Source organism: Elephas maximus, chromosome 5, assembly GCF_024166365.1.
Source record: "Elephas maximus indicus isolate mEleMax1 chromosome 5, mEleMax1 primary haplotype, whole genome shotgun sequence".
NCBI lineage: Eukaryota > Metazoa > Chordata > Mammalia > Proboscidea > Elephantidae > Elephas > Elephas maximus.
In genome coordinates, this window is record NC_064823.1 from 123,398,895 (window position 1) to 123,418,101 (window position 19,207).

The 19,207-nt window shown below is 41.4% G+C and overlaps 1 protein-coding gene across 1 annotated transcript in view; it reads left to right on the forward strand.

Annotated features, from left to right (window-relative positions):
• RELL1 (RELT like 1) overlaps positions 1-19,207 on the forward strand; it is an 86,144-nt gene that overhangs the window by 49,360 nt on the left and 17,577 nt on the right. Inside the window, exons 4-6 of the mRNA XM_049886368.1 lie at positions 5,212-5,269; positions 7,965-8,201; positions 12,676-12,814. Coding sequence (XP_049742325.1) covers positions 5,212-5,269; positions 7,965-8,201; positions 12,676-12,811 — 431 coding nt within the window. The 3' untranslated portion in view covers positions 12,812-12,814. The remainder of the gene's footprint in view (positions 1-5,211; positions 5,270-7,964; positions 8,202-12,675; positions 12,815-19,207) is intronic.

A 19,207-nucleotide genomic window follows, 5' to 3' on the forward strand; every position in this document is an offset into this window, starting at 1 on the left:
TTAAAGTTGCCAACACACCATAACTTTCTTTGAAAATTAAAGGAAAAAAAAAAAAACTTTCCATTACCATTTCCCATTTTATTTAGGTTTTCTTTGCCTATATTCATATATTTTAAACATTTGCAACCGTGACATATGAATGATTTTCTGCTGTGCATTTTTAATTTGGCAAATGGGGTAACATTTGACATGTGCTCATGGTGAAATTCTTATTTGTAGTTTAAATACATCATGCCTTGAATGTTATAATCAATTTTCATTTAGCTAAATAACTCTTGAAGGATAGATTAACCAGCTGACCTACACAATGATTGTTTTCCTCCTAATTCCAAGACTTGGCTTAACCACAGTGCTACTTTTTAATTTGATTTTCTAAATAAGGCTGAATCGAATAGTGTTTGTATGGTCATTTGGAATCTTCTTGCATTGTTTGAGAGTTTGGAAGGTGTCTGCGATGCCATAGCTGGGTTTCCAGGGCCTTAAAATCTGTCTGCTTTGGTAAGGAACCCTGATGGCACAACAGTTAAGCGATCAGTTGCTAGCCAAAAGGTTGGTGATTCAAAACCACCCAGTGCCTCCACGGGAGAAAGACCCGGTGATCTTCTCCCATAAAGATGACAGCCTAGAAAGCCCTATAGGGCAGTTCTTCTTTGTCACATGGAGTTGCTATGAGTCAAAAATTGACGGCACGCAACAATAACAACTGTCCACCTCAGAAGAAAGGCCTGGTGATCTATTTCCAAAAAAATCAGCCATTGAAAACCCTAGGGATCACAGTTCTACTCTGACACACATAGGGTTGCCATGAGTCAGAATCGACTCAAGGGCAACTGGTTGATCGGAAGGTTTCCTCTTCCTGTGACTGACTCATCTACTTCTCTGGAAGCCTGTGAAAGGAAAGGAAGTGTCGTTGACAAATGTAGGGAAAACCAGCTTTTATCGCTTACTGGAATTATGAGCAACATGGAAGGAGGAAATATGTATTCAGTTGAGCTTAATTAGCTTATCGCTCTTTTATAGTAATTTCACACTCAAAATAAAGCATGTGTTTAAGTCCTAAGGATGGTGTTATGTTAGAAAGGCCTCATATCACAGGAAGGCAAAAATGTTCCCAAGGGGCAAAGAACTGAAGTTTACTTCCTGGTGTAGACTGGGCTTTAGCCAAGAGACTGGCTTGTGGCGTGTGTGTGTGTGTGTGTGTGTGTGTGTGTGTGTGTGTACGCACGTTGGACCCACATGTCCACCTTCCTCATACAGGGTCGGCGTGAATGGTGTTTGTTTAAACCAAAAAACCAAACCCACTGCCGTAGAGTCGATTCCGACTCATAGTGACCCTGTAGAAATGTGAAAGTCTCTTCTCTGGGACTTCATTCACAGCAAACAAAGGGGCTGTTTGCTAGTTACTTCTTTCTAGGAGATGAGGATGAGTTACAGGAGAAACAGGGGTCTAACAATAAGCTATAGTAATGATTTTAATGTTTTCTCTTCCTGGGCTCACTTTAAAATTTGATGTTTCTAAAGGAGGTCTTCATTTGATAACTGATTAATTTTCTCAGGTAACTATGGAAACTTATTTTTTTAAAAAAACTAATTCCTCTATGTGCTACTAGTGCTACCCCTACTTCAACACTTTTTGTCATTGTTACTTTTTTAAAACTTTTTTCTTTTTTTATTGTGCTTTAAGTGAAAGTTTACAATTCAAGTCAGTTTCTCATATAAAAATTTATACATACATTGTTGTGCGACCCTAGTTGCTCTCCCTACAATGTGACAGCACGCTCCTCCTTTCCACCCTGTATTTCACGTGTCCATTCAACTAGCTCCTATCCCCCTCTGCCTTCTTATCTCGCCTCTAGACAGGAGCTGGTCACATAGTCTCATGTGTCCGCTTGAGCTAAGAAGCACACTCTTCACCAGTATCATTTTGTGTCTCATAGTCTAGTCTAATCTTTGTCTGAATAGTTGGCTTTGGTAATGGTTTTAGTTCTGGGCAAACAGAGTCTGGGAGCCATGTCCTCTTGTCTTGGTCAGACCATTAAGTCTGGTCTTCTTACTAGAATTTGAGTTCTGTATCCCACTTTTCTCCTGCTCCATCAGAGATATCTTTGTTATGTTCCCCTATCAGGGTAGTCATTGGTGGTAGCCGGGCACCATCTAGTTCTTCCAGTCTCAGGTTGATGGAGTCTCTGGTTTATGTGGCCCTTTCTGTCTCTTAGGCTCATACTTACCTTGTGTCTTTGGTGTTCTTCATTCTCCTTTGCTCCAGGTGGAGTGAGATCAATTAATGATCTTGGATGGCTGCTTGCTAGCTTTTAAGACCCCAGACACCACTCACCAAAGTGGAATGCAGAATGTTTTCTTAATACGCTTTGTTATTTCAATTGACCTAGATGTCCCCTGAAACCATGGTCCCCAGACCCCTTCCCCTGCTACTCTGTCCCTTGAAGTGTTTGGTTGTGTTCAGGAAACTTCTTAGCTTTTGGTTAATCCAGCTGTTCTGACTTCCCTGTATGCTGTGTTGTTATCCTTCCCTTCACCTAAAATAATTCTTGTCTACTGTCTAGTTAGTGAATACTCCTCTCCCTCCCTCCTCACCCTCGTAACCGTCAAAGAATGTTTTCTTCTGGTAAACTTTTTTATGTGTATGGTTTTGGAGTTTGGTAAAGGAGGGCAGAGTATAAGTGGATGTTGGAAAATCATTGTATATTCCCCAAGCCCATTATCTGAAAGAAAAGTATTTCTCTGAATCCTTAATACTAGTCAAAAGGGAAAGTGACTAACATCACTAGATTATACTTAAATCTACATTACGTGGGTAATGTTATTTGGGAGAAGATACTACCAATTATTTTAGTACTTTTTGTAAGGATGAGAGTCTTATTCAGGTCAAAAGTGTATTTGGAATGCATTTGGACATCATCACAGTTGTGAAGGGCAAAGAAGGTGTTTCTTTTAAAAAAGGATGGTATGCTGTTTTAACCCCACCCGCGCAAAATTAAAAAACAAAAAACATGCCTTCTCAAGGAAGGGGTGGAGGTGATAACCCCCCAAGGGGTGACATTGATTCTTGAGGAATAACATAAATCTCACTTTTTTTCTTTAAATTTTTATAATTTTGTTGTTGTTGAGGATACACACAGCAGAATATACACCAGTTCAACAGTTTGTACATGTACAACTCAGTGACATTGATTACATTCTTCAAGTTGCACAACCATTCTCATCCTCCTTTTCCTAATTGTTCTCCCCCATTAATATAAACTCACTGCTCTCTAAGTTTCCTGTCTAGCCTTTGCCTTTCGAGTTGCTGTTGTCAATTTGATTCCATGTTGATAGTTCTTGAAAGAGCCCAATGCTCAAGGCGGACATTCTTTACTAAAAAAAAGTTAAGCTAAATTATTGTTTGGTTTTAAGAAGACTTCGGGGGATATTTTTGGTTTAAGGTTTAAAGATTATCTCAGGGCAGTAGCTTTGGGGGTTCATCCAGCCTCCATGGCTCCAGAAAGTTGTGTATAAAGCGCAGATATATATCTAGTACATAAACAGGTATATAGTCTATCTGCGATATTATAATCTCAAAGGAGGATGATTTGGGGAAAAAAACTTCAAGAGAGTCCCCTAGGGAGGCATTAAGATATTGAGAAACCAGTATCAATACTTCAGTGTTAACACAGCTCTTCGAGCAGGTCCAGGCCCCTGTTCAGCCTAGTATGTTGGAATTAGAGTTAGTTTTCTTCCGGTAGGGCTGCCACTTGAGATGTAAAATGTTAAACGTTGTAGTTGGTTCACATGGTAAATAGTGATTTTTTATTCATTCCTCTCTAGAGAATTCGCTGTGATTAGTCATGAGTCCATTTAAAAATCAGGGGGAAAGATTAGGAGTGAATTATAACATTTGGCCTTGCCGATTAAACATCCAGAGAAATCTGAATACCCACTTCAGGTTTTTCTTGCCAATATGGCACTCTAAACCAAACCCATTGCCATCAAGTCATGGTGATCCTATGTATTACAAAGTAAAACTGCTGTGTATTACAGAGTAAAACTGCTCTGGGTTTCCTTAGCTGTAATCCTTACGGAAGCTGTTTACCAGTACTTTTCTTCCATGGCCTCGTGAGTGGGTTCGAACATCCAGCCTTTAGGTTAGCAGACATGTGAAACTTTGTGCTTCCCAGGGACCTTTGACTACTCTATGAGAGGGTGAAAGAGTATGGTGTAGGGAAGGAGGGACCCCAAGAAACTTGAATTCAATTTGCTTTTGTTGACAGTCTAGCCGCCCTACCTACAAATTTGAATTAAAAAAAAAATTAATATTAGAAGTCTAGTATAGTTGTTGTTAGGTGCCATCAAGTTGGTTCCAACTCATAGCGACCCTGTGTACAACAAAATGAAACACTGCCTGGTACTGTGCCAGCCTCATAATCATTGTTATGCTTGAGCCCATTGTTGCAGCCACTGTGTCCATCCGTCTCATTGAGGGTCTTCCTCTTTTTTGCTGACTTTCTACTTTGCTATGCGTGATGTCCTTCTCCAGGGACTAGTCCCTACTGATAACATGTTCAAAGTCTATTGTAAGACAAGCCTTATTAGAGAACTGTTTCAACATTGAAAATTTAAGATGGCTAGCAAGGGACAGGTTTTTTGGGTTAGCGAGGGTGACGGGCTTGTATGACCCTGAAGCAGAGGTAAACCAAATGGCCCACCTTAAGCCAAATTAACCCTTTCTCACACCTGATTTTATGTGGGGTAGACTTGATACTACATGAGTATCCATAATTTGGGGCTAATTGTTTTGGTACATGCAAGTTAGAATATAGGTTCCTTGAGACAAATATTTACCTATGATATTTACCAAAATAAGCTAAATGCAACAGAACAGCATCCCCTTTGGTTTGGGAGGGGAAGGGAAATGTATTCTTCTACGTTACATAGATAATGATACGTAGAGAAGCAAAGCTGTGCTGTAGATCTGCTTTCCTTTGGATGGTGTCTATGTTACTCTTACTAAATTCCAAGTGGTAAATTCCATTCACAGATATCCCCATATTGTGGGGTTACCTTGGGCAAGACAGGTCCTTCTGCAGGGCCCCAGGACCTCATCTGTGACATGAAGCAATCGAATTAGGTGTTTTTCTGCTTTTCTGATGCACTAAGTCTGTGATTACTCATCTTACTCATTCAATTTTAATTCTTTCTTTATTTTTTCTTTAGCAAATGTTGATGTTTTAAAGGCAATGGTAGCAGATAACAGCATTGGTGATCCTGAAAGGTGAGTGCCCTCCCTCCATTTAAAATGGAACATTTTTTCACTTATTTGCTCAAATGTAATGACATGAGTAATGCTGTTCTGCCTGAGGGTTTCTCAGTTTCTGCACTATTGACATTTTGGCCAGATAGTCCTTTGTTGTGGCTCTTCTGTCCATTGTAGGATGTTTAACAGCACCCTGGGCCTCCACCTACTAGATCCCAGTAGCACTCCGCCCAAATTTTGACAACCCAAAATGTCTCCATCCATCCCTAAATGTTCCCTGGGACGGGAGTGGGGTTAAAGTCAGCCCTGGTTGAGAACTACTGTTCTAGAGATTAGTGATGGGAGAATGGTGTAGAGGTTAAGAACACAGTGTTGGAATTGGGAGACTTTGGTTGCATCTTACCTCAGCATTTATTGACCACCTGTCCTTGGGCCAGTTAACTGACCACTGTGAGCCCAAGTTCCATCATGTGTAAAGTAACCATAGTACCAACTTCATTGGGTTATCATAAGCACCTAGGGCACTGGAAGAGCTTCATGAACAATGATGATTAAATGAACATCAGGTTGGTTTAGGGATACCTACTAAGTTCTATTTATGTATTACCAATTTTAGAGTATACTTGTTCAGTATCATATTCCTGCATAATTACAGATGCCTGTATTTCTATATTTTCAACAAGGAGCATTTATCGAGTGCCTGCTGTGTGTTGGGTACTGTGTTAGAGCTGGGCATTCTCACATCCTTGCCATCAGGGAACTCATTCTAGGGGGACATGCTGATATGTGGATGAGGCCTTGTGATGGAGAGCATGAAAGTGCTGTAGGAGAAGTCAAGACCAGAGGCTCTGGGGGCTCCATGGGGCTGGTGGGACATCAGGGAAGCACCAGGTGGAGACAAGGGGCAGGGGCTGGTTGTAGACAGAAGATAGTCCCTGAGAAAAGGCAACGGGACATAAAGTGGGACATGCCTGGGAATGTTTGGTCTGGGGTGGCCAGAGCATGTGCTGTGGATAGTTGCAGGGTGAGGCCAGAAAGCACGCTGGGCCTGAGTGACAGCCAAAGCATTTGGAACTTCTTCTGTTTACTACATGGGTGGTGCACCCAGCACACCATAGAAATAGTACATGTTTGTCCAACAGACCTTGTTAGATTTAGGCAACCCTGCAGTGATGGATTAGAGGGAAGAAGCAACGGGGAGATCAGCTTAGGAAGCTCAGGTGATGGAATGCATAGGGAGATACCAGCGGTAATATGTCCTGTGTTCCAGCCCTGACCACTGACACCCAGTGTTAGGACCATATTAGCTTGTGGTATCTTTGTCTCAAGGAGCCCTGGTGGCGCAGTGGTTAAGTGCTCAGGTGCTATCTTCTTTGGACACCAGGTAGAGCCTGCCATTGGATTTTGTACAGAAGTACCTCTTCATAAATGTTTGCTGAATGAAAGTTGTTAAACATTTGAATTCAACGTTCTAATATAACATCATTTTACCCCAGGAAGCTGCTGCTGCTGCTGCAGTGTTTTTATTTTACCAACTTAAAGAGCATCCCTAAAGAGCCCCAGAAAAGTTTTGGCTGTCCATGATGTTTGAGACCATCTTCCCAACCGTGGGCTACACTTCTTAGATGTGCTGGCAGGCCAGCTTTCAGCAGCACAAAGGCTGGCTTCTGCCATCACCAGCCTGCCATGTGCTCAGGTGTCTGATTCTGCTGAGAGTTGCCACCCCACTTACACCCACCTGTGTCAGAGGGCTGATTCCTGGTCAGTCTGGCCCTGTCCTGTTTTAATTCCTCCTTTTCTAGTAGGCCAGAGCCGTGGCGTGTGTCTTTTTCCAGTAGCTAACATCTGGCCTGTATACCTCTGCTTTTATATTTTGGCCACATATCTTCCAGGTTACCAAAATGTTTCTGAAGCACTAGACCATAGTTGTTTAAGAGTGTGGTTTCTAGAATTAGATTTTTTAGGTTTGGATCCCAGATCCATCACTTATTAGCTGTGTGACCTTGGGCAAGTTACTTAACTTCTCTGAGCCTCAGTGGCCTCATTTTATAATACCTCATTGACTTTTGAAAGGATTAATTGAATTAACATATGTAAGTATGCTGAGAACAATATGTATGAGCTATTTTTATTAACACTGTGACCACTACCATTAGCATCCATCACTTTTGATGTCCTGAGCTAAAAAAGGCTTTCTTTCTTTGACTCAGTAGCCAGACTAGATCAAATATTCTATTTTAAGGCATCAGGTAATTTGGTTGGGATTTAAGTTTTTCTCTTCTCCGGGGCACATATGTTCAGGGCCTCTCTTTGCGCAGAGGTCTAGGCAAACACTTGGCTATATGTGAGAAATGAGTATGACGGCGTGAGAAAAGAGATCAGTCATTTAGAAAGAACCCTAATACTCTTAAGTCAAGTGGTCTATCATCATTAGAAAGAGTTGTTTATTTTCAGCCAGTTAATTCTATTCTAGAAAAGATAAATCACCTTTTTTTTTTTTTTATTGTTGTTTGAAATGAATGTTGATTGGTAGTTGTGAGTGTCTGCTACCTAAGATTAGCTTACCAGCCTATTTGCATAATTGGGAGAGGTTTTGATTTCATTGTTTCTTTTCATTTAAACTTGCTTCTTACGTTACTGAGGGAGAGGGCTGGCCTCAGCTGGTAATTCCTTTAAGTAACTGTCTGCATTTTCATTTTCTGCTCCACTGTAGCCCTGTGACCCCCAGCACTCCTGGGAGCCCGCCCGTGAGCCCCGGGCCCTTGTCACCAGGGGGCACACCAGGGAAGCATGTCTGTGGACACCATCTGCACACAGTGGGTGGTGTTGTGGAGAGGGACGTGTGTCATCGGTGTAGGCACAAGCGGTGGCACTTCATCAGACCTACCAACAAGTCCAAGGAGGGCCGACCAAGGCGCCAAGGAGAAGTCACCGTCCTTTCCGTTGGCAGGTAAGTGCCCCTGGGATGCTTTTGGTTTGTGTGTGATGTGGTTGCTCTGGTGTGTGGATTTGCATTGACCCATTAAATATAGTGTGTTTTCCTAAGCCTGGCTCAAGTCATATCTCTGGGCTTTATAGAAAGTTTTCTGACCTGAGTCCCGGATTTTTTCAACTACAGAAGAATCTTATGAGGCGGCTATTTCTAGATCAAATGCGAGGTATTTTAATTAAGGTTAATGAATAACTGGAGCCCTGGTGGCACAGTGGTTAAGAACTCGACTGCTCATCAAAAGATGAACGGTTTAAATCTACCAGCCAGTCCTTGGAAACGCTATTAGACAGTTCTACTCTGTCCTGTGGGGTCGCTGTCAGTTTGAACCGACTCAACACCTAACAACAACAAGAAGTAGTTTCTTGCTGTTAACAGATCAAGGCCTGAATCTCAACTGTAAACAGAGTAAAAGTTTATTTTTTAGTTGCAGAAATCCAAGGCAGTGATGTGAGATCAGTGGGTGGTGCTTTTTCACTCAGTCATCCGAGTCCCAGGCGCTTTCCATCTTGTGGCTCTGCCAGCTTTGCTAGCAGAAAGAGAAAGTACGTGGAGGATTGTTCACAAGGAGTTTTAGTAAGGTAGGCCTGGATATGGAGCATACCATTTCTGCTCACATGACGCTGGCTAGAACTCAGTCACTTGGCCACATCTAACTGCCGGGAAGCTGGGAAATGTTGTCCAGCTTTGTACCAGGGAGGAGAAAGAGATGGCTCTTGTCCACAGTTCTCTGGTCCATGTAAAAACAGCTTTGATTGCCTTCTTTGAGTTCACCTCCGTGTGTCCTGGGTCTTCCATGCCAGAGTGCCTTTTACTTAAGATCCATATATGATATAGCCCTCTTGAGGTTCAAGCAATGAATTAGTTTAATTTTATATAAATCACTTTTTCACTTCCTCTTGTTTTGATTATCAGTCTCATGCAGGAACTGTGTTGTTCATTGTCTTAGTTTCTTAGCACTGCTATAACAGAAATACCACAAGTGGGTGGTTTTAAAGATCAGGAATTTATTCTCTCACAGTTCAGGATCTCATTTTGGATGGAGAAGGAGAGTTTATTTTAGATAGTTTGAAGTGAAATTATGACCAGAAATAGAGAGAAGCTCTTATGAAAGATCTAAGAAAAACAGTCCAAATTCATGGCCGCAGCTCTAGGGGAAGGCTCTCTCTCTGTCCGCTCTGTGGGCAAATCCATGTCTCAGTTTCTCTATCATTCTTCCTGGTGTTCCTTAGTTTCTTGGCAAGTTCCATGGGGAATCTATCTTTCTCTTTTGGTGCTTGCTTGCTTCTGTGCCTAATCTGCTCTTTTCACATAAAAAAAGTGGTTAGGTTTAAAACACACCCTACATTGCTATGGCCTAATTAACGTAACAAAGAAAACTCTATTCCCGAATGGGGTTATATCCACAGGTATAGGGGTTAGGATTTACAAGGCGTATTTTTGGGAGACACCATTCAACTCATGACACTCCTGCTACATTTGGAAACGCTATAGTGTAGCAGTTAGGAGCATGCTAGACTGGGTTTGAATTCTAGCTCCACTACTTACAAGCAGTTACTTCTCTCTGTACCTCAGTTTCCCCCTCTGTGAAAATGTCAGTAACACTCCCACGATAAGATTGCTGTGAAGACTAACTGAGGTGAATCATGTAAAGGTCTTAGTCCAGTTTTTGGCACTTATTAAGCATGCAGGAAATGTTGGCTCTTATGATTATATTAATCCATCTGAGTGTCATCACGTGTTGCATAAGCAATGAGGAGAAGACTGTAGGCCTCTTTGCCCCTTCCAGCAAAACAGTGCAGCTCAAGACCACACAGTTTCATTAAGAAGCAGAGTCATGGGAATTTATAACAGCAGAATGGAATGAGAACCTGTAGCTTGTTTGGATAGTGTATTTTGTATGCTTAAAAGAAAAAACTGAAATTTTCAACTTGGATTCTACATGGCTTTTTAAAATATCCAGTTTCCACTTATCTTTCTTGGGTATTGGATACTATAAGCATTTAAATATCATAGGCTGTTTTTTTTAATGTGTGTTGCTTCCACAGAATAGATTAGTGTTTGCAATTTTTTCCCTGTTTTTCCTTGCCCAATTCCTCAGAGTCTTCCTCTTTCTTATGGTAGAGGATCTCATTTTGGACAGAGAAGGAAAATTTATTTTAGATAGTTTGAGGTGAAATTAAGACCAGGAATAGAGAGAAGCTCTTATGAAAGACCTGAGAAAAATAGCCAAATTAACTGAAATTCTTTAACTTCTTCCTTAATCCTTAATGAAAATCTCTTCCTTAACTCTTTTCTTAATCCTTAATAAAAATTAACTCTTTAGGATCATGCTTTCCTAAGTATCCAGTCAGTTGGCCTAATACTGTTTATAGAATGTTCTACCTCCTAGTTTGGTTTGTAGCGCCCGAGTTCTTGAAAGCTTATGAATGGCCACCCAAGATACAATAGTTGGTCTCTGTTTACTGGCAGCAGCAGAGGAAGAAGGAGACCCAAGAATCAGAGAAGAAAATGGACTTCAGGCCCAACTGCCTCTGTGAACTACTACCTCTTTTGTCACGAGACCAAAAGGAATGGATGGTGCCCAGCTACCATTACTGAGCATTTTAATCAAGGATCCATTAGATGGATCCTGAACAGAAGGAGGAAAATTGTGAAATAGAGCTGCAAATTCATATGGAAGTCAGACTTATTGGATCTGTTGAGATTTGGGGAATCCCCAAATCTGTTGCCCAAAAACAGTCTTTAAACCTTGAATAAAAACTATCCCATGGAGCCATTATTAAACTAAACAACAATATAGCTCAGTGTAAAGCCCTATAGTAATATAGCTCTATAATAAAGAATGTATGCCTTGAGCATTGCGGTCTTATACAGAAGTATATGTATGAGATCAAATTGACAACAGTTAATCTAAAGCACAGATGAGAACATTAAGGGCAGAGAGTCTAAATTAATGGTGATGAAACAATATGGGTAGAAATAGTGAGACTAGTAATACAGTGTGAAGTATGTAAACAATGTCATTGAACTGTACATGTAGAAATTGTGAATGGATGTATGCTTGGTTGTGTATATTGCTATCCATCTTAGTTATCTAGTGCTGCTATAACAGAAATACCACAAATGGATGGCTTTGACAAACAGAAATGTACTTTCTCACAGTTTAGGAGGCTAGAAGTCTGCATTCAGGGTACCACCTGTAGGGGAGGGTTTTCTGTCTCTGTTGGCTCTGGAGGAAGGTCTTTGTCTTTTGAGTTTCTGCTCCTGGGCAGTCTTCATGTGGCTTGGCATCTCTATTCCCCCATCTCTGCTGCTCAATTGTTTTTTTATTTTATATCTCCAAAGAGATTGACTGGAGACACACGCTGTATTAATACTTTTTGACGATGAACGCAAAGCCATTCCTCTTCAGTTTGTTATTTCCAGCATAGTAGACCATGTGATTGTCCAATTCACAATGGCCAATACCAGTCCATTTCCACTCACTAATACCTAGGATATTGATGTTTATGAGTTCCATTTCACTTTTGATGATTTCCAATTTTCCTGGATTCATACTTTGTACGTTCTGTGTCCTATTATGAATGGTGTTTGCAGCTGTTGTATTGGCCATTTTGAATCAGGCAATCATGTGGTCTACTACGCCAGAAATGACAAATTGAAGAGGAATAGCATTGCATACATCGTCAAAAACAACAGCAGTACTAATACCATCACATTAACATAACCAAGAAAACCCATTCCCACATGTGATTCGTGGTTAAAATAACAAGAATAGGTTTTAGGATGTACCACACTTATTTTGGGGGAATAAAATTCAATCCATAACACCACCAAAAATAGAAAAAATTAACCAAAATTTAACTTTACAAAGAAGCAAAAAATAAACAATGTAAAAACCCTAGTAATGATGATAAAAACCCATTAATAATGATAAAATGAGTAGCTGGGGGGCTGCTCTGGCCATTTGTGTTGAGACAGGACTATTTGACAGGTGTACCTTTACAGAAGGTAGTTTTCTGGTGAACATTTTATTACATAAATTTAATTTGCAATCCTCTCTTCTGTTTAGCCTTGTATAGCTAAGAAAGCTGATGCTAAAACCCATACTATCACTGTAAGAAAATGACAACTCTGAGGCTGTTAAATATCTAAGTACTTGTGTATTTTTATGCTTTTGCCTGACGTGTAAAATATCTGGCAGAGTCTGTGATGTGGTTGAGTGAAAGAACAGCTGGAAAGTTTGGCAGGGGACCAGGGATTTCCCAGGTAGGGATAGGAATGCCCCTCTAATTGAATATGGTAATTTTTATTGCTGTCTAAACTTTTGTCTGAGTCAGTTTGGGATCCTCTAAATGGATGATTTTCCAGTCACTCATAACTCTGTTTCCTGGAAAAACAAAGCCCATCAAATCTCCTCTTTCCCCCTCAGGTTTAGAGTTACAAAAGTGGAACACAAGTCAAGTCAGAAGGAGCGGCGAAGTTTGATGTCTGTTAATGGGACTGAAAGTATCAACGGGGAGGTGCCTGTGACACCTGAGAAGAGAGAACGAAGTGACACAGAGTAGCAGGTGAGTTGTAGTTTTGACGGCATTGGGGGTGGGGCGATGGACACTGAGGGAAGGTACTAAGAGCCTCCCTGGGGTCTGTGGTAGTATAGGAATGACATTTGACAGGAAAATGAGAAGCTTACCTGGAACAGGTAGGATGGTAGGTGACTAAACACTACTACTTCTCTGTCCAGAGCTTCTTGTAAAGAAAGAGACCATAAACTCTGTGTCTCCACAGGCTTGCCTGCATAATAATGAGGAAAGAGGATTACATATGAGGCAGTATGGGGTGGTGGGGATACCTGGAAATCGCCTTACCCATCCATGGCGCTTGCGTTCCCACAGGGAGAAAGCACCTAGTGTTGGCTGGATCTTCTTACTCAAAAAAGGGCTTAAATCTGGATTTTTAAATGTGAAATCAGCATACATTTTTAAATATTGGCAGCTTATTAAATTTTCTTTTAAAAAAACCATTTAGGCCACGTGAAATGTAGTCTGGTCATGAATTCTAGGTAAACTGTGATTTAAAAAGGACTTGAACAAGCAAACCAATAACCAAAAGTTTCCTTTAATTGAGTTGGAAACCAATCTTCTTTGATGCACTTCAGCTCTAAAGTACTCCCAGGAGGAATATTACTCTTTCCACTAAATATTTTGAAGCAATTGAAAAGCAGAAGTGAATGTTTCTTGATTTGGCAGTTTTAGTTTTAGAAGATACCTCTTAAAAAAAACAAAAAAGACCTTGTGGTGACCAGACATTGGTCTAGCTTTCATCTTTTCTGTTCTGGCTTGAGTAGCATTTATCTCTTTCACGTTTCTTATTATATGTGAAATAGTAAGTGTGCGGACTCGTGAGTGATCATGCTCTAAAAACTCCACTGGGACAGCCACAGTCTGAACATTAAGGCATTCGACTTTATACCTGAAAGGGAAAGGGGGTAGGGTGTGGACTGGAAGGTGATTGAAGCCACAATGAAACAGCAAGGTTGAACGTGAGCCCTGGAGTCAGCCTGCCAGGTTCAGGTCCCAGAGTGTCACTCACCGGCAGTGGGACCCAAACAAGTTACTGCTGTTTTTATTCCTCAGTTTCCTCTCTGGAAAATGGAAATGCTACCTGCCTCATGAAGTAGCAATCTGAATTCTACTGAATTCAGATCTGAGATTACCTATGAAGCCCAGGCCGGGCGTGTTAGGGGATGCTCAGTTGATGCTGTGGGTCATGATGCATGAATTCCCTTCTGGTTGGTGTGGCTGAGTTGGGAGAGAAGTGACTTTTTTGGGTGAGGCTTCTCTGTTAATCTGCCAGGCCTGGAGAGGTTGAGGAGGTTCTGGAAGTGACCTGAAAGAGCTGTGCCTCTGAATGCTGTAAGCCACAGGGGTTCTGGTAGTTTTCCAGCATGAGTTCTTTTTTTTTTTTTTTTTTTATAGTATATACACAACAAAACTGCAAACCATGCTGTCATCCAGCAGGATTTTATAAAAGAACATTGGGTCTGATCAGAACACGTGGGTTCAAATCCTAGCTTCACCACTGGGAAATTGTACTGAACTCCCCTTACTCCAGGTTTCCTTCAATGTGAAAGAAGGATGTTAAACTCAGTGATTTAAGGCAAGTGCCAAGAGAGCGCCTAGTATCGTTTTGTGTCATCCAAGTCAGCAACATGCACATGTGTGGCTCTAGAAGGGGAATGTGTTTTCCAAGCTCCAGCTTACGTAATGAATTTTGAAACTTAAAAACATTTTTTTATTATGGAAATTTTCAAACGTATACAAAAGTAGAGAGAATAGTATTATGAACCCCCATGATCCATGGAGTAGTTTAATTATAATTATATATAACTACATATATAATTATATACATATAATTTTAATTATTATTGTTGTTAAAAAAAACAATAGTTGCTGTCAGTTCCGACTTAATGGCGACCCCATGTGTGCACAGTAGAACTGCTCTGTAGGGCTTTCAAGGATGTCACCTTCAGGAGCAGATCGCCAGGCCTGTCTTTTGAGGCACCTCTGGGTAGATTTAAGCCACCAACCTTTTGGCTAGCAGCTGAGCACTTAACTGTTTGTGCCACCCAGAGATTCCCGTTTAATTAGAATACCTACCATTTATTGGGTACTTCTTATGTACATGGGAAACCCTGGTGGCATAGCAATTAAGAGTTTGGCTGTTAACCAAAATGTCAGCAGTTCGAATCCACCAGGCGCTCCTTGGGAACCCTGTGGGGCTGTTCTACTCTGTCCTGTAGGGCTGCTATGAGTTGGAATTGACTCAACAGCAGCAGGTTTGGCTCTTTGGTTTACTATGTACGTGACACTGTTTAGGAAGCACTTTTCATGTATTATTAATCCTCGCAACAATAAACCCATTGCCATCAAGTAAATTTTGACTCATGGCAACCCAACATGTTTCACAGTTGAACTATGCCCCATGTGGTTTTCAATGACTGTAATCTTAGAGAAGTAGCTCTCCAGGCCTTTCTTCCAAGGCACTTCTGGGTGGGTTCAAATGGTCAGCCTTTCAGTTAGTAGACGAGCTGAGCACTTAGTCTTTTGTGCCACCCACAGACTCCTCACAGCAGTGATAGGTAAGTAAGATTTAGTATTCTGTTTTGCAGATGAAGGAATAAAGCACAATTTAAGCAACTGGTTTAGGATTACCACCAAGAATGTGACTGTGTTTAGATTCAAACCCAAGCAACTAGGCTTTGGGAGTTACAGTCTTCATCAATCAACTGGGCCCAGGGGAAAACAGGTCCTGTGATTTGCCTGGTTGGCTTATATATTCTAGCATCTGAATTTGTCTGGATTCCTGAGGGATAAGAACCAGGATCAATACAAAGCTGGTTCCTATGAGGTGGAGATCAGGCATACATCTACTCCAACTTTTTCACCATTTCTGATAGCAGCCATCCCCACCACCCGCCCCTGGCACTCTCTACTTCTCTGCTGGGTTCAATAATTCATTGCAGTGGCCACACAGAACTCACAGACCATACTCACAGTTATGTGATTTATTAAGGAAGTAACAGGCTACACTTGGGATCAGGATCAACTTGGAAGTAATAGTATACAACTTAGGAGAAAGGATCAACTTCCTCAGTCAAGACAGCTTCCAGCCAGGACAGCTCTCAGCTGTTGTCAGCTGTGCTAACTGATGACCCTTCTCGGCTGTGCCTGCAGGCAGGCCACCCATCTCTGCTTTTGGCCTCCCCCCGCATTGGCCTCTCCACTGCTAACTGGCCCAACTCATGGCCAGGATAGCATCCTGCTTGGCTACTGCCATTATAACAGCAGCTTTGTGCCGTCAATGCCAGCCCTGCCACCAGACCCCTCTAGGCCTCTGCCCTGCTAGGGCAAGTGTTACAGCTCTTTAGCTCTGCCAGCAAGCCTCCTGCTCAGAGGCCCTCAGTGCCTCTCTCTTTCTCTCTCTCTCTCTGTGGGCCGACAAATCCACCAACTTACTCGGTGTCTCTCTTCATGGGCCAACAAGCACACTGTGCCATCTTGTGCTGTCTCACGCTGTCTTCAGTATTACAGCTCTTGACCTGTATTACAGCTGTTTTAGGACCATAAACTGACCAGTCACCTCAGATCACTCAATCCTGTTGGTTGGTTTTACGCACCACTATTTGCATAGCAAATTGACCGTTCCCTGTAAGGTGCATAAAATAGGCCATCTATTTTTTTTTTTTATAGGGTAGACAGTGGCCCAGCCAATCATTTTGGCAGAATCATAAAGCCAAGGCCACAAAGGCCATATATAAGAGAAATCCATTGCACTGCATGTGGGGACTTGCTAGGTGACAATGTCTGGTTATCCCTACAGAGTGTAGACTCTGAAAAAGGAGGGAAGAGAATATTCCTTGATTTTTAAAAATTTATGTGTTCATTAAAATTTTTCTAGCAAGTTCTCACATGTTTCTCATCCTAAACAGAGTATGTTTGGGTATTTAACATAATTGGACTTTCCAACTAGATTGCTCTGGTTCTAAAGATTGGCCTTGTGTAGCTAATAAAGCCAGGCAGGGGTGTTAGGTGTCTTATACAGAGCCTGATATATAAGACTTTAGAGTTGTACAGTTTTCTGAAAGATGTACAACTTTAGATTTTTAGTCAAGCTATTTACCTGAATGCCTTGTTTTACTGTGGAATAGATCCAGGTGTTCAAATGCAAATCCATATTCACTCATTGGCTAGATGCATGTGTATGTTTAATTAGGTGGTTATTGCCAGAAGCTAGATTTAGTATTCAGGACAGAATATTATCAAAACTGGGCCTAATCTTTCTCTCTCCTCTTTCCTTCTCTCTTTAAAAAACAAAATCTATTGTGTGGCCTCTCCTTCCCCCTCTCCTTTCTCCCCTGCTTCTTTGGCCTGAGTTCTTTTTTGTGGCTAGATCTAACTTGCCCTCTGCCTGATTTATTTTGGCAATGCAGTGAAAATGGTTTCTTTTTTCCACAGAAAATGTGTTTTGATTCTTCTTAGAAGAATAAGCTTTTGTTCTTCAAAGTTAAATAAATCGAATTGCTTTCAGCCTCCAAATGCCACTGCCTTGTCTTCATTGTCACTGGTCTTTCACTTTTCAAAAATGATACTGTCGTAAGCATTCTGTGTGACACATTTCCAGAGTCTGTACGCCTTTTTCCATTTTATGATGGTATCTTATTGAAGGCATTAATTTGGTAAGTTTACACATTGTTTTTTTTTTTTTAGCCAAACAAGAATCCATAATATTAGACATCTCCTTTTATTGTAAATTGTTTTATTATTGAAACATTTACTAATTTTTATTAATTTATTTTAGTGGATCTCAAATTAACTGGCATTTAACTTTAATTGTGTCACTTAACTACTGGTGTTTTTGGGCAAGTTACTTAACTCCCTCCAAGTCTCAGGTATTTCATCTTTAAAATGGGATTATCGTTGGACTTAAATGACTTACCGATATCTTGTTCTTAAATCAGTCCTTGGCACAGAGTTAGTAAAAAATCAGTGGCCATCAAGTGGATTCTGACTCATGGCGACCTCCGTGTGTGTCAGAATAGAACTATGCTCTACAGGGCTTTCAATGGCTGATTTTTCAGAAGTAGATCACCAGGCCTCTCTTCCGAGGCACCTGTGAGTGGGCTCAAACCACCAACCTTTCAGTTAGCAGTCACGTGTGTTAACTGTACCACCAAGGACTCCCGAAGAGTTAGTACTTATTAAAAATTCACTGTCATCAATAGTTTTCATGTTATTCTTGGTGGGTTTGAACCACAAACCTTTAGGTTAGCAGCCGATCTCAAACTGCTTGTGCCACTTGGGCTCCTCGTTACTTATTAGCCCATTTCTCAAGCATCTTTAGGTGCTGGAAATCCATTTTTACTCCTTAAGAACATTACAGCAATGGCCTCTTGTGGCATCTCAGAAATACATAGTATTTGCCAAGTCCCTGAGGGATGTGGTTTTTCTACCCGGGCCATTCTCTTGTTTGTGTGAAGGGGGCCTTACAAATAACCATCCCCCTCTTAATGGAGGTGGGATCAGAATTAGTAACGAGGTAATGGAAAAGTTTTACTGGTCTTAATTCTTTTTGTTAAAAAAATCAGAGGGTGGGGTCCAGTAAAAATGAAGTGTGGACTGAGAAGTTTTATGCACTTAACCGTGCCACTGCTGTGCTGGGGCTCCACTTCGGGGAAAAAGTCTCCTTTTCTGCCAAGACTGATATGTGGATCACACTCACTCCTGAGCATCCTGTGACCAGTCACAACTTGCCTTTCCTGACCTGTGGACACTTCCGTTTCCTCCTCTCAGCTGTGAGGAAAGGCAGCCTTTTTGCATTTCTTTCAAACTCTGACAAGTAATTTAATGGCATCGCCCTTTGGGGGCCTCCGGTCAAGTCATGCCGCTTTATTTGTAGTCCTCTGCATCGTTGTTTTTGTCAGATCTCCAGGGAGGAAAGTCATGGTGGAAAACTAGGCAGCACCGTCGTTGTTGTCATCATTTTAGCTGCTGTGGAGTCAGTCCTGGACTCATGGTAACCCCATACACGATGGAACAAAACGCCGCCTGGTCTTGTACTATTTCCATGATCAGTGACTGATTGGACCGTTGTGGTCCATATGGCTTTCAGTGGCTGATCTTCGAAAGTAGATTGCCAGCCCTTTCTTCCTACTCCATTTTAGTCTGGAAGCTCTGTTGAAACCTGTTCAGCATCATAGCAGCATGCAAACTTCCACTGACAGACAGGTAGTGGTTGCACATAAGGTGCGTTGGCCAGGACCCAAACCTGGGTCTCCTGCACAGGAGGCAAGAACTCTACCACTGAGCCACCATTGCCCCTTGATAGCACTAGTTTATAGTTTTTCTCCATAGCATATTTTATGCAGGGCAAAATACATAGTTTTGAAAAAGCAAAAAGACTGA